This window comes from Dasypus novemcinctus, chromosome 23 (assembly GCF_030445035.2).
Source record: "Dasypus novemcinctus isolate mDasNov1 chromosome 23, mDasNov1.1.hap2, whole genome shotgun sequence".
Taxonomy (NCBI): domain Eukaryota; kingdom Metazoa; phylum Chordata; class Mammalia; order Cingulata; family Dasypodidae; genus Dasypus; species Dasypus novemcinctus.
The window spans coordinates 57,650,921-57,667,260 of record NC_080695.1 but is presented as its reverse complement, the minus strand read 5'-3'; the positions used below and the strand labels follow the sequence as shown (position 1 = coordinate 57,667,260).

Sequence of the window (16,340 nt, the reverse complement as noted above, 5' to 3'; positions counted from 1 at the left end):
TCATACAACTAAGACAGTTGGATACTTTATGGCAACAAAAATGAATTGCCTCCATGCAATGGCATGGGTGCACCTCATCCAATGATGAGATAAAGAATCCATTATTTGTCCAAAGAGAGTACATATTGTATCTTTCATTTATATAACATTCAAAATTAGGCAGAATTAATCTATACTGCAATAAGCCTGTGTAATAAGCTACTCTAGGCAGTTGTGTGGTAAGAGTAGTAACTGCAAGGAGTTGAAAGGGGGTTGGGGGGCCCTAGTGATGTTCTGTTCCTTATTCTGGATTATGATAAGTTCACTATGTAAAATTTCTTTACTATGTAAAAATTGATCAAATACGTGCACTCTATGTATATACATTAACTTTAATAAAAGTAATAAAATATATCAAATATAACAAAAAGTAACCAATATCCTTGAAAGAACAGTGATTTGTGTTCCTAAATTGGAGGCTGTTGTATTCAGAAAAGCTTAAAGCCATTTTTCTAGGCAAATGAACCATTGATTACATTTTGTCAGATGACATTTTGTTGGAGTCCTTTCCTCAGATAATAAACATGATAATAGTTAAATTTTTGTAAGTGTTTGCATTTTATGTGTGCATAAATGTTCAAGATTAAAATCTAAATGTTAAACACACAGATAACCTATTTATTTGTTCATTTATTTATTTACTTATTTGTCACAACTCCCTTGGTTTTTTCTAAGGGTCAGTAATTGTTCTAAGTGTTTTACTAATTGAGGATTATTAATTAGTTTAATCCATATTTAAAAATCCCCTGAGGTAGGCATTACTGTTATTCTCCTTTTCTGAGACAAAGAGGCATAGAAAAGTGAAGTGATTTGTTCAATGTCACAGTGTTGGGATTTAAAACTAGGCAATGAGCTTCTAAAGTCAATAACCTTAACCATTATACCATGCTGCCTCTCCAATAAGAATAAGCTATGTCTAAAAATTTTGACATGTACAATAGTATGTTAAGAGTTTGTCTTAGAAAACTGATACCTTTTTAAAAATAGTAATAGCCTTAAAATTCTTTCTGGAAACACTTAGAAGAATGCCTGTCAAACAGTATTTGTTGATTGACTCAATAAGAAAACATTCCTTATAAATAAGGAATGTTAGGGAACTTAATACTTAATTGAATCTAAAGATGGATTTTGGCTTTTATTTCTTCAGAGAAGGAATAATTTGGTTTTTTAAATTGGACAATGATCAAATGTTCCTTGATATAGATTCTGTCTAAACTAGCCATTTCCATATGACTAGACATAAGATTGACCACAGTTAAATTTATAAAGAAAGTGGTTTAAAGATAACCTAAAATTATAAATGGCATATAATTCCTTTTAAAGATTTTTGTAGATAAGAAATAGGATTACTTCTCACAGTCTCAACTAAATGATCAAGATGTAATATGAGGTGCAAGAATAAAAGTTCCATTCACAATAGAAACTAAAAGAATCAAGAGTTTAGGAATAAATCTAATGAGTGATATAAAGGACAAGTACACAGAAAACTACAAAACATTGCTAAAAGAAATGAGAGAAGACTTTAAAAAATGGAAAGTAATTTTATGTTCATGAATTGGAAGATTAAATATAGTTAAGATGCCAATACAATTTATCCCAAAGCAATTTATAGATTAAATGCAATCCCAATCAAAACTCCAACAACCATCTTTGCAGAAATGGAAAAGTCAATCATCAAATTTATATGGAAGGTAAGTTGGCTCCAATAGCTAAAGCCATCTTGAACAAGAAGAATGAAGTTGGAAGACTCACACTTCCCAATCTTAAAACTTATTACAAAGCCATGGTAATGAAAACATTATGGTATTGACATAAAGCCAGACAGAATGACCAATGAAATAAAACTGAATGCTCAGAAATCAACTATCACATTTATGGCCAACTGATTTTTGGCAAGGTGGCAAACATCAGTCATTTGGTAAAGAATAGTATCTTCAACAAATGGTGCAAGGAACACTGGATCTCCATTTAAAAGAGACAGACAGACAGAGAGACAGAGAGACAGAGAGAGAAGGAGGACCTCTACATCACACCATATTAAAAAATCAATAAAAAATGATCAAAGACCTAAATAAAAGAGCTAAAACTATCAAACTTCTGGAGGAAGACATAGGGAAGCATCTTCAGGACATGGTGTTAGGCAATGGTTTCTTAGATTTGAAACCCAAACAACAAATAATAAGTGAAAAAAATAGGTATATGGGACCTTATAAAATTTAAAAATTTTACATCTCTAAGGAAAGTTGACTCAATGGGAGAAAATATTTGGCAATCATATATCTGATAAGAGTTTAATATCCATGATATACAAAAAGATCACACAGCTCAACAATTAAGACAAACAATCCAATTTGAGAAATGCACAAAAGATTTGAATAGATATTTTTCAAAAAGGAAATACAAATGCCCAAAAAGCGCATTAAGAAATGCTCAACATCACTAGCTAGTAGGGAAATGCAGATCAACACTACAATGAGATTTCATTTCACACCATATAGAATGGCTATTATTTAAAAAAAGAGACAGAAAACTCCAAATGCTGGAGAGGATGTGGATAGGTAGGAACATTCCTTCATTATTGGTGGGAAGATAGAATGGTGCATCCTCTGTGGGAAACAGTTTGGCAGTACCTCAGGAAGTTTAATATAGCATTATAGACTACAGAAGTGCTGTATGATCCAGCAATCCTGTTCCTAGGAATAAATCAAGAAGAACTGAAGGAAAGACACTAACTGACATTTGCACATGGATGCTCATAGCAGCATTTTTCACTTTATTTAAGTGTCCATCAATTGATGAATGGATAATGTGGTATATACATACAATGGAATACTACTCAGCTAAGATGAAATCAAATTGGGATGCATATGACAACATGGATTAACCTTGAGGATGTTATGTTGACTGACATAAGCCAGATAGAAAGGAACAAATATTGTAGGGTCTCATTAATATGAACTAAATACAATGAGTAAACTCACAGAGGTAAATTCTAGAGCAGGGGTTCTAATCTTTTTTGTGCCATAGACTCCTTTGTCAGTCAGGTAAAAACCATGGACCCCTTATTAAGTCAACACTATACTGTATATTATTTTAAAAATATATCACACCTGCACCAACACATTCCCATAAGAATAATGTTTTGTTTTGAATTTCAATTCAAGCTCATGGACCCCTGGTTAAGAATTATAGAGTGTACATTGAAAATGGGAGCAGATAATGCATGTAGAATGTTTAATAGGGTTAATAAGAGTGTGGAAATGAATAGAATTGATGATAACACAGCATTGCGAATATAATCAACACACTGACTTATAAATGTGATTGTGGCTGAAAGAAGTAGTCTTTGGACCAATGCATTATAAGAAAATTACTAAGAATTGTGAATTCATAAGCTTTCTAATCAATAGTGTCTGCTGTTTTAGCCTGGAAATGTGAATGATGAACTTATCCATCATCCTTTGGAATGTTGTAATGCTACTATGCAGACAACCCCCTCAGCCAGGAACAAAAAAAAAGAGAAATGTTTAAAAGGAACAAGTTATCAGATGTGACATTTACATGTCCTGTAAAACAAAAGGCTGAAAACCTTCATGTTCCCGTTCATGTATAGAATAGAGCACTTTGGGGCACGGTGGCTCTCCTCGGGGGAACTGGCCACTCTCCTGGATGGGCATTGTTTTTCCAGGGGGTGCTGACAAAGCATGAGTTGCATGACCACCCTGAGATCACAGATTAGTCTCTTATAAAAGTAGGGCCCCTTTTAGCTGCAGGCTGAAGTCTCACCTATGAGGGGACACTCTGCCTGGGACTGTTTTTCCACTTGGGATTCTGATTGGCCACCAAACAGACTTCTTGGCCTCATAAGAGATCAGATGTTGTGTTTGATATAACCTCTGATATAACCTGACCTGACATGCATTTAATTGAATAAAACCGCTTTTATATAGCATTTACAGTTTCTGCCTCTTTCTTAGCAGAACAGATACAGATGTCAATTGAAAGGAAACTACAGAACAATCTAGGGAATGTATAACATAGTGGTTTTGGTGGTGAGTGAAGATTGAAGATAATAGTGTAAATATAAAAATGCTGTTCTTTTACAAAGTGCTAACAATATGGTGATGCATGGGGAAATTACAACTAATGTAACTTATGGACAATAGTTAACGGTAATATAATATTTTTTGAAGCAATGGCAAAGAAGGTATATCAAGTCCAAGGCACAACAATAGGGCGGTAAAAGCAGGTATGGGATTTTTTTTTTGGAGTTATGAAAACAGCCTAAAATTCACTGAGGTGATGGCAGCACAACTCTATGATGAAAATAAGGGCCACTAAGTGTACACATTGAATGGACTGTATAAAACATGGGACTGTATAACACAGGGAATCCACTGGTGCAAAATGGACTGTGGTAACAGAACAAATATGAGAACATTCTCTCAAGAACTATAATGAATATATAATGTCAATATAGGATTTTAATAATTGGGTGGGTTGGGGGAAATACCACAAATGTAAGACATGGGCTATAGTTAGTCATAATATTTTGACAATGCATTTTCACAGTTTGTAACAAATGTTTCACAGCAATGCAAGGTGTTGGTGGTGGGGTGATATATGGGAGCCCAGTATGATGATATGTTTGTTTTGTAAGTTCACAACTTTTACTACACTTATTGTTCATGTATGTTGATGTATGAATGATATACTTCAATGAAATTTTATTTTAAAAAGCACAAACTAATGGAAAATATCAGGTGTTGAAGAGAATGCAGAGAAATAAGAACACTCACTCACTGCAGGTGCAGCTGCTGTGGAAGACAGTTTGGCAGTTCCTCAGAAAGTGAAGTGTAGAATTACCATATGACCTGGCAATCCCACTTCCAGCTATACACCCTGAAAAACTGAAAGCATGAACTTGAACAGATATTTGCACACTGATGTTCATAGTGGCATATTCACAATTGCAAACATGGAAGCAAGACAAGTGTTCATCAACAAAAGAATGAATAAATAAAATGTGTTATATACATACAATGGAATATGATTTAGCTGTAAAAAGGAATGAAGCTCTGATTCATGTGACATAATGGATGAACCTTGAAGAAATCAGGTTGAGTGAAATAAGACACAAAAGGACAAATACTGCATGATTTTACTGATTTGAAAATTAAAACAACTAACTTGTAGAGTCAGAAACTAGAATATAAGTGGTGCTCAGAGATGTATTTACCAAATGCAATGAATGTCTCATGATGATTGAGGAGGCTGTTGTTATGGGGGGAGGAGTGGGGGGAGGGGAGTGGGGGGTTTATGGGGACCTCATATTTTTTGAATGTAACATTAAAAAAATGAAGACAAAAAAAATTTTTTTAAAGAAACTAGAATATAAATTACTAGGGGACAGGGTGGGGACAGGGAATGGGAAGTTAAGATTTAAAATGTACAGGAGTCTGTTTGGAATGACAAAAATGTTTTGGCAATGCATGTTGGTGATGTTATCACAATACTGTGAACACAACAGCACTGAAACATGATTAAAAGGGGAAAATGTTAGATTGTATATATGGTAACAGAATAGTTTTTTTTTTAATTTCATGGAACTAAACTATACAGTGAGCCCTAAGTTAAACCATGGACTTTAATTAATATTATTACTATAAAAATTTGCTCTCATCAATTGTACTGAGTGTTCCACACCAAAGCAAGGAGTGGTGGTGGGGTGGTATATGGGAATCCTGTTTTCTCTGCATGATTGTTCTATAAACCCACCACTTCTCTAATAAAGAAAAAGATTTTTAAAAAGGCATAATATGGGAAACGGACTTTGGCCCAGTGGTTAGGGCGTCCATCTACCACATGGGAGGCCCGCGGTTCAAGCCCCGGGCCTCCTTGACCCGTGTGGAGCTGGCCCATGTGCAGTGCTGATGCGCGCAAGGAGTGCCCTGCCACGCAGGGGTGTCCCCCGCGTAGGGGAGCCCCACGCGCAAGGAGTGCACCCATAAGGAGAGCAGCCCAGCGTGAAGGAGGGAGCAGCCTGCCCAGGAATGGCGCCGCCCACACTTCCCGTGCCGCTGACGACAACAGAAGCAGACAAAGAAACGAGACGCAGCAAAAAGACACAGAAAACAGACAACTGGGGGAGGGGAGGAGAATTAAATAAATAAAAAATAAATCTTTAAAAAAAAAAAAGAGTATTGGCTGCTAAGGGCTCGCAGCTGCCCTTTAAAATAAAATAAAATAAAAAAATAAAAAGGCATAATATGATATGTCAAACTGGGAAACAGAATCATGGAGAATCAATTCACATGAATGAACTAATTGATCGATACTTGGAACATAAAAGAATTTACCAAGGAAGATAATTGTAAAGCCTATAAGTTAATACTTTTTTGGCTCAGGTTTAATTGGTAAATAATAGGTATTATGCCATTAATATTTAGATAAATTGGTATAATCTGGTTTTTATACCAGAGGTTGTAAACTCAGAGCCTACAAGGGTCAGACTTGTAACAAATGAGAGAAGACTTCAGATTTCATTGGGGCAAGCTGAAAAGCCAGGTGCTTTCCAAGGGGGTAGTAAATACTCAGCCGCCATGCAGGAGCGAATGTGTGTTTAGTATTATGAGATCTGATCTTACAAAAGAAGCCCCCAAAGCCAGTTTCCAGTTCCTGAACCATGTTTCCTTTACTGCACGAGGCTTAGTTGTGATAAACTTCCTTATTCCCATGTGTGTATTTCCAGTAGGTTACTACAATGAAAGAACTCTGGAAAGCTGTCCTTTGCCACTGCAAGAGCTTAACCCTTCCAGGAGGGAGCAGATAGCTCTTTGCTAGATAGACAATCACTTCATGGCCAGGCAGGAATGTTGTTCAGTTGATGAGGTTGTGTTGCTGTGTGCGTCTCGATTCATTCAATAAATAGTTAATATAGTAGTCATGTTTTCCATGCTGGGAATACAACACTCAATCATTTTATCATTTTGATAAAAGTTTCACAACCTCAAGGAACTTACTTTCTCATGCCAATGATACTGCGTGTGTATTAGAATTATAAAAGACAGAGCCTTTGTGAACACCATGGAGGACTCACTTATGGGATGCTGGGACAAAAGCCTAATTGCTTCAGAGGAAACTGAGGACCCTTTTAAATTGTATTGATCCCATGACTGCTAATTAATGATTTAAGTAAAGTTGTGAAATTAAATTCAGGAGCCACAAAATAGACACATCAACTCAAAGAAACATAGTCAGATATGACTATTGGATCCTAAGGAATTTGAGGTGTTTGCAACACATATATTCATCTGCTTGAGCCAAGAATATAAAACAAAGAGTTAGGTAATGGTGTTCAGCTATTGGATTTTTAAGCTTTGCATCAATATATACTTGGTTATATTGACATGGCAATGTTTAGTGTTAAATTACATCAGGGATTGGTAGGGAGTATTTGCTCCTGACTTGGTTTTTATCAAAATAAATACATCTGAATGTCCCAGATGTCTATTCACCTCTTCTAAAACATGGAGTGGGAATCACACTATATGAGAGGGAAAATGTAGAGTTATTTGTTTTGTTTACTTTTCTATTCCCAGCATCTAGACTAGAACTTGGCCCATGTTAGAGTCTCACTGAGTGTTAAGTGAACAAATGCATCCTCTAAGAGATGGGATGGACAGCTGTTTGCATGAGCACAACCTCTCATGTGTGGATTTGGGAGGCTGCTCCAGGAGTCTATCGAAGTTGAGTGTAAAATGCTAGGAAGCTGCCTAGGGTTTAATTTAAAAGAAGAAACAGGAGTTATGAATTGGTGACCTGAATGAGTGACTGTATTCCATCCAAGGATTGACCCACAAGGTACTTTGCTGTATTATGTAAAAAAGTATTTGACAGCAGCAAAAAAAAGAGTAAAATGTGTTGAAAGGTGAGTGAAAACAAATCCCTTAAATGTGTTGTGGCTTCACTTGTTTTGCCATTTTGGTCAAGGATCAAGTTTCTGTGTGACATTTATTAACGTAAAAGGAGGGGTACAGAAAGCAGGAGTGGAGTGCAGTGGTATGACCTCTGGAGGGTCTTTCACATGATTGGAATCAATATCTATGATGCTTGTAAGGCAGGTATCAAAATTCATTTCTTCCACGAATGTTTCTTGAGGGACTGCTAGGTGTCAGGCACTGTGCAAATCACTGCTGTGTGAAAATGATGATGTCAGTTATTGATCATGAACAAGACCAATGGAATTGCTGAAACCAGTGGAAGAGAAGTGCTGAGAAGGAACACTAATGGGATGGGAAGGCTGGGGGGTGGATTTGGAGCTATGGGGGGTTGACAATGACTGATAAAGACGATCAAAAAAACTAACAAAATCTGGCATCCCGGGGGAGGAATATTTACTTGGTGGTTAAAACTGTGGGCCACTGCATGACCAGCTAATAAGGACTTTATGAAGATAAGACTTGCAAGGAGGATGGCTCTTCCTTGGTCATCCTCCCTCTCCAGCCCATCTCATGGTTCAAAAGTTCTTAACGAGATTGCTGCTCTGGGCAATTAGAAATGCCAATTTATACTCTGAACACAGGGACATTTTGACATCATTATAGAGTAAGACAGGTTCAATAAAAAACATTGAGCACTGTGGCTAGTAACATTCATTATAATCAGACAGCTTGGGTCTAAATCCTGTTCCTCCATGTACTAGGTATTTGATTCCTTCAGGGTTACTTAAGCCCTTGGAACCCCAGGTCCCTCACCCATCAGATCAGAAGATTAAATTTAAAGAGCTTGAATGGCACATTAAAGATGGCCTCTATGACTGAAAGCTCTGTTATTCTGGAGGTTAGTTTGAAAATTCAGAGGAAGGAGAAAGAAGGAAATGAGAAAGCCCCCATGAAATGCATAAGAGCCTTAAATATAATTAGTAGCATATGAACATATGTTCATGTGAAACTTAAAAATTACACAATGCTCCGCCTCCATCTCAGGTGTATGCAACTTTCTGTACAAGGAGCATGCTGGGCCACTTTTCATACTGCAGGCATTGTGGGCTGGAACTTAACAGCTAGAAACATCCCTATTGTTTACCTGAACCCCTCATGTCACCACAGCTGATCTCCTAATCTGTCCCTTGGTAAAAAATAAACCAAGCTCTTGGGTTTCCTGCAGAGACATGTAAAACCTAGAGAGACTAAGGTTAAGTAGGGTGTTGATTTGAGTTAGACTTGCCATCTTCAAGGGAAGGAAGATATCATGGCTTGGACAAATGAGTCAGATGCTCATGTACACATTCAGGTGGTCTATACCTCCCTCTGGGTGAACCTTGAGAAGTCAAGCCCAAGTCTGATGAGATGAAGTCTAGATTGAGTCACAGTCCCATCAGTTGAAGGTGAGAACTCAGACTAATACAAACTTGCTCACCCTGTGACTAGAACTTTGCACTTGGTCAAAATTATGGAGCACAAATTGTGTACTAAATATTTTCACCTGTTACCTTATTTATTAAATGAAATTACTCAACCACCCTATATTATCCCCATTTCATAGACCAAAACACTGAGGCTCGGAGAAGTGAAGAAGTGGCCAAATTGAAGTGTAACTTTCTTCCATGATGCTGATGAGCTAAGGCAGAAGCTGTCCTTGGTTCTGTGACCCTCAGATAAGGACAGTGAGGCCACTCATGTTCCCCAACCCCACCAGAGATACCCCCTTACCTTCTCCATTTGACTCCAGTAGTCCAGCACATCCCTTGCAAAGTTAAATTCTTCAGGTCTATCATAGTCATTCAACTTTGGGGCTTCTGATAAACACTGGCTGCGCAGGTGCTGAGGGGCAGGGTGAAACCAATGGAAGGATTTTTGGATACCCCAGAGAGCCCGGAACCTCATCAGCCACTGCATGGTGGGCAGTCCTCAGGAAGCAGGAACAGAATTCTCAGTCACCACCTGCCTTGGGAAGAGATGGCTGACAGGTTGGTGGCACACTAGGTATTTCCTCCATAAAATGGTTAATTTTCAGAATTTTAGCTTTGTTTCACCTTCTCAGAATCTGGAGGGCTCAATTTATGGACTTAGGTGGTAAAGTGTAACCAAGAGCATCCCTGGTGAAGTGGAACCTCATTCCTATCTCTCTAACTGGGAAACCATGAGGCAGAAGATGCTGGGGAGGGGCTAGTTATTACTTATGCATTCCTAGGAGTCTTCCTTTCCTGTACTCCCTAGGAGTTAAGTCCAGATGGAAGCCATGAGATCATCCCCCCTTGTGGAAGAAATTCATCATTCTGAATGCCCTTTACTCCAACTTCCCCTTTCGTTGGAAACATCTCTTCCCCTAATCTAATCATGAGGTTTCCATGGAAACTGTCATCTTATTAAATGATCCACCTCTGGACAAAGTTAGTTGGTCCAGAGTTGAGCATTCATCCCCCAGGATTTTGACCCCAAGCAGCCATTACAAATCCATTAGAATTGACACATGAAATGAAACCTCTTTGCCACCACAAATACTGGCAAATGCCCCCACTATAGGAGCAGAACCCTTATATATTAATGTCCTTCTCAAAGTTCACAATAAGTTCCTTCCATCTCATGACCAATAAGATGATTGTGTTTGATGATAGATCCATAGAAGAGACTTATAAAACTTGACTCAGTTTACTTTTCAGCAATTTAGACCCATGAAAAACTAACCATAATTAAATTTTGGATGTTAACCAGAACTCTGCTACACATTTTTAATATGTAAGTCTCTGCTAAATACACCCTGGGGTGACTTTCTACTGGTAGAAATGAGGGAGATATGAAAAGTTCAGCCCTTAAAAATTAGTTGTCAGCACTGATCCTTTTCCCATAGAAACCAAAGTATGTCCCTTCTTTAGTACCTGCCATTCAACAGGGCCATCTTTTATTTAATCAGAGCATTTTGGGGCTAGAAAGACCCTAAGATACCAGCTTGCCCAGATCTGGCCCTCAGACATGTTCTATTTGGCCCTCAGGTTTGGGAGAAAAAAATTGAATTGTTAACATTTCAAGTGTGAGAGATTTACTTTTAAAATTCTGAATTGAAAGTTTCTCATGAAAACCTGGAGGACCTGGCAACACTGGGCCTTTATTTCAAAAGGCATGAACAGGCTAGAATTGAGAAATGATACTTCATTTACATGGGCTGTTCTCCAATTTGACACAGTTTCCAGCACTCTGCCTATTTCTCTGCTTAGTGTGCCCGCACAGTCCCTGTGGGCTTTTGAGCTTGAACTTCATGATCTAAGCCAACAGCCCTGGAGTGGCAGGGATTTCCCCAGGGTTGCAAGGAAAGTTCCATAGCAGAAATGGTTCTAGAAGACAGACCTGTTGGGTTATTTTTTTTTCCATCACACATCTCCTTCCATACACACAGCTAATTTAGAGTGAGATTAGCAGACTTTTGCTATTTTCATACACAGATGCGTTAATGGCCTAAGGATCTTCCTTAAAATACCAACTCACTATTTTCCCCAAGAAGAATGCAAAGAACTCCTTAATTACTGACTAAAGACCAAAATGAAAGGAGACATGATTGGGGGAATTCATTAAACCCTCTTGATCAAATAAAGAGACAATTATTTTAGCATTCTCTTTTCAATATGTGCTTGTAATTCCAAATTAATTGATACCACATGAGCGGATCAAGTGCAGTGCCCAGATGAGGAGGACCTGGAACATTCAGAGCATGGCTTCAGGTTGATAGACAGCACAGGCTCAAATTCCAACTCCTTCACCAAAACCTGCTTCCTGGAGATGTGGGAATGAATGACATCCTGTGTAAAGCATTTAGCCCAGAGCCAGCACAGACAAATGAAACATGCAAAAGACCAAGATAACTGAGCTATCATTAGTGAACACATTCTCTGGGGAAACTCTCATTGAATAATTAAGCCTCACCAAAAGGAATGGCTGCCAGACCTTTGATGTTAGAGTCTGAAGAGAACAAACAGGAATAAGGTCTTGAATGTGGATACTGCAGGCTCCAGCTTCTTCACTGATACCTGATCTCACAGTGTAAAAAGAGAACTAAATGCAGACATCTGTCTCTCTCTCTCTACCTCTATCTCTACCTCTACCTCTACCTCTACCTCTACCTCTACCTCTACCTCTACTTCTACCTCTACCTCTAACTCTACCTTTACCTCTATGTCTATCATCTGTATCTATAGCTCGATCATCTCTATCTCTATCTCTATCATCTCTATCACCTCTATTTCTATTTATCTACCTGTATTAGTCAAAGTGGAGCTGCTGCAAAGTATCAGAAATCTGTTGACTTTTATAAAAGGTACTTATTCAGGGTAGAGGCTTACAGTCACAATGTCCTAAAGAGTCCAACTCTATGTACCATATCAGGTACTTTCTCATCAAATGCCTGTTGCCCTGTGTTGAAGCAAGATGGCCTGCAACATCTGTGAGGGTTCAGTCTTCCTCTTCCTTCCTAAGGCTCCATTGGTCCAGCTTCTTCTAACCTCAGACACAGGGTGGCATAGGGCTCTTTTCTCTTCCTGGGGCTCATTTCTTTCCTGGCTCAGCTGCTGCAGTCTGTTTACAAGGTCAGCTGTAAATTATCAGGTGAATCGTTCCTCTCTCTTCTCAGGGCACTTGCCAGGTCTATGGAGCTTGCTCTCTTCCTCTGTGTATCTTCTCTGTGCATCTACTTCTATTTTCCTGATTGAGCATCTATTTATATAGACCACCAAGGAAGTGGGGACTCAACCCTGCATGACCTAATGATGTGGTTGAATCAAAGGCCTAATCTTGATTTAATAAAGAAAAAGTGGAACCTCTGAATTTAATGCAATCAGTGTGGTATCATGCCCAGAGGAACAGACCAGTTTACAAACATAATCAATATCTCTTTTTAGCATTTATTAATATTATCAATCTGCCATGCTACCTATACATCTATCTAATTATATTTACCACATCTATATCTATATTTACATCTATTTTTATCCCTCTATCTATATAACTATGTATCTAAAATCACACTTGTATATATATATATATATCTATAATTATACCTATACTAATTTCTTTATCGTCTAACTATATCTATATCAACATCTATATAGAGATAAAGATATATATGAATATCTTTATATTATCTATCCATGTCTCTCTACTCCTTACAGTCTCAACACATAATAGATACTCAACAAAATGTTAGTTTCTTCCCTTCTTTGTCTTTATTCAGGAAACTAGGAGATGAAAATTTGGAGGAGAAAAGCTGGTCTGTCCACAAAATATCTGAATTATAGAAAAATATGTTTTTTAATTCATTAAGCACATACATTGTGTATGTATTATGTGCCTGCTGTGGTTTTAGGTACTGAGAATGAGGAGATTAATTAGAGTGAAAGAGTCTTCACCTTTTAAAGCTTACAGTCTAATGACACCTTATGAAGTATTTTTAAAGAACAATTTTTTAAAGTGCTCTAAAAGGTGTTTTGAAAGCAACTGATGTCATGGCTTTGAGGGGAGGCTTGGCTCATGACGACATGCCCAGGTAAATATCTGTAGAATAAATGTTGAGAAATTCCTGCAATAGCCCTTTGTTTTCAAGCCTCTGGATGGGAAAAGCCATTTATTTTATGGAGACAATGTACTTAGTGCATTGTGAGGGGCGTCCAGGTCCCAGAGACTTTTGACTCCACCACCGACCTGCTAGGTAACTTTGAACAACTTTCATGTCTCTGAACTTGAGCCTACCCCTGATTTCTGAGAGGATTAGTGAGACAATTCACACCAACCACTTTGCTGTCACTGTGTCTGGTACACAGTAAGGGCTTAATTAATGTCTAAGGTGTCTTCTAACTCTCAGCAAATTCTGAAGCCAAACCCCTCCAGAGAGATACATATTTTTTAAATTATAAATGAAAAGCATTCACTTTATAGAATGTGAACCAACTCCTGCATCATGTCATTTTCTTCCAACCTTTCACTTTTTGCTTTCTTCTACTCCCCTCTGCATCCACCTTCCATGGTCCACTGCATTTGGAAATGTCCAACATTAAAATTCTTACCTTCTATGGGCCAGCCACCATGCAAGCATATCACCTGTATGTTTTCATTTATTCCTGTCACCAAAGGCCTCCATTCTCATCTTGCAGTTGAGATGAAGTATCAGAGAAAGTAACTTGCCCAAGATCAGCCAGTTTATGGCATTTCCAGAACTTGAAATCAGGCTTTCTGGTTCTAAGTTCAGGACTTTATATACACTTTCCTGCACTGTGGCACTCACATGTGTGCATGCATGCACACACTTACACACATCCACACCAAAGAATCTGCATTCACTTCCATCATACCTGGGATATGTACAGAAAAAGGAGCTTTGTATCCTTTGTTCTCTCTGACAAGTTCCTCCCCAGGACTGTGCACACAGCAAAACTCGGCTCCTAGGCACAGGTGGGGAGACTCAGAGGGGAGAAATTTGCAGGGATTAGGTGGTTCAGGAGGGGGAGGAGATACTCAGAAGTCACAGGACAGGAAGCAAAGAGAGACAGAAAAACAAGACCAAATCATTTCACAATCTTAGAAGCCAAAGGAACACACTGGCTTACTAAACTAACAACTGTCTGGTTAAATATCAAACCCTATTATGTAAAAATCTATCCATCCAACTGGAACTTGTAAAAACCCTAAATCCTGCTATCCTGCTAGCTGTGGAGCCAGGAATTCCAATCCATAACTGCCTGGAAACATTGCAAGAAGTATATTACAGCCAGCTGGACCTCCAAGACCAGCCACTACCAAATCCCAACATGGAGTTCTTCACAGATGGGAGTAGCTTTATTCAGGGGCAGTGACAGGTGAGCAGGATACACTACAGTAACCTCTGAAACCACAGTAGAGGCCCAGCACCTCCCAGATAACACATCAGCACAAAAAGCCAAACTCATTTCCCTCACCCAAGCCCTACAACTTGTGATTGGGGCCAAGGTTAACATCTCCACAGACTTCAAATATGCCTTCCTTACCTTGCACGTGTATGGAGCCCTATACAAACAAAAAGGACTCATTAACTCAAGAGGAAAGAGCATTAAATATGGTACACAGATTCTGGAACTACTAGAAGCAGTTTGGGAGCCTATCAAAGTGGCAGTGATGCACTGCAAAGGACACCAGACAAGTCACAGCCCTGTCACTCAAGGAAATTGGAGGGCAGAGGCTGAAGCAAAAAGAGCAGCATGAAAAGGATCGCTACCTGAAAACCTGGCCCCTGCCCTCATTCCTCCACCTCTTAATTATCAGAAACTCCAGTATGAAGTGCCTGCTCTTCTCCCGCAAACTCTGAATCACCAGGAACCACAATATACTCAAGCCGAGAGAAAGTGAGTATATACTCTCTCAAAGCAGGACAAAAGGAGCAAACGGGTGGTGGACATTGCCTGATCACAGAATGGTCATGCCACAAATATTAGCCACAACCATAGTTCAAGACTACCACAAAAACACACACTTGGTAAAAACCCATCTTAAAGAAATGTTAGAAAGATTCTTCTACATACCAAGTCTAGCTGCTATCACCCATGCCGTATGCCAGCAGTACATGACATGTGCAAAAAATAACCCTTACCAGCAACCCATGGGAGCCCCAGAAGTCCAAAGAATTGGCAATATGCCTCTCAAAGATCTAGTAGTTGATTTTACTGAAATGCTATGATCTGGAAGCTATAAATATCTCCTAGTCCTCATTTGCACCTTTTTCTGGCTGAGTGGAAGCCTTCCCCACTCGAACAGAAAAAGCTGAAGAAGTGACCAAAGTTGTCCTCAGTGAAATCATTCCTCAATATGGGCTACCCCTCTCAATTGGCTCTGACAACGGACCTGCCTTCATCTCCAAAATCACTCAAAAGATTGCTAAATCACTGCACATCCAATGGAAACTGCACACCGCTTACCATCCTCAAAGCTCAGCAAAAGTAGAGCAAATGAACCATACAATAAAGACTTATATTACCAAGATTTGCCAAGAAACTGGGCTAACATGGGTGCAAGTACTCCCAAGTGCTCTCTTCCAAACTCAGACCAGCCCAAGCTGAAAGCTAAGCCTAAACCTTTATGAAATCCTCTTTGGGAGCTTCCCCCACCTTAATCTGAAATATAGAAGGAGGTCTCAGAGAAAGAAAACATATCAATAGCTCAGCAAATGAGCAGCTTAGGAAAAACCCTACAAAACCTGTATCACTGGGTCCAAGAAAGGGCCCCCATTAGCTAATGCAACTCCATACACCCATATGAGCCAGAAGATGCAGTCTGGATCAAAGACTG

The 16,340-nt window shown here is 38.8% G+C and overlaps 1 protein-coding gene across 3 annotated transcripts in view; it reads right to left on the bottom strand.

The window, feature by feature from the left end:
• The window catches only part of LOC101440527 (acyl-coenzyme A synthetase ACSM1, mitochondrial-like), a 42,591-nt gene extending 28,036 nt beyond the window's left edge, over nucleotides 1-14,555 (bottom strand). Inside the window, exons 1-2 of one of the 3 annotated variants that reach the window (XM_058286414.2) lie at nucleotides 14,375-14,555; nucleotides 9,753-9,987 (exon numbers count right to left, since the gene is read on the bottom strand). In XM_058286414.2, the coding sequence (XP_058142397.1) occupies nucleotides 9,753-9,938 (186 nt within the window). In that variant the 5' untranslated portion in view covers nucleotides 9,939-9,987; nucleotides 14,375-14,555. Of the gene's footprint in view, nucleotides 1-9,752; nucleotides 9,988-14,089; nucleotides 14,303-14,374 lie in introns of those variants that run through there. The other 2 variants (XM_058286415.2, XM_058286416.2) reach the window with 2 other exon arrangements.
• Between the last annotated feature and the right edge of the window lie 1,785 nt (nucleotides 14,556-16,340).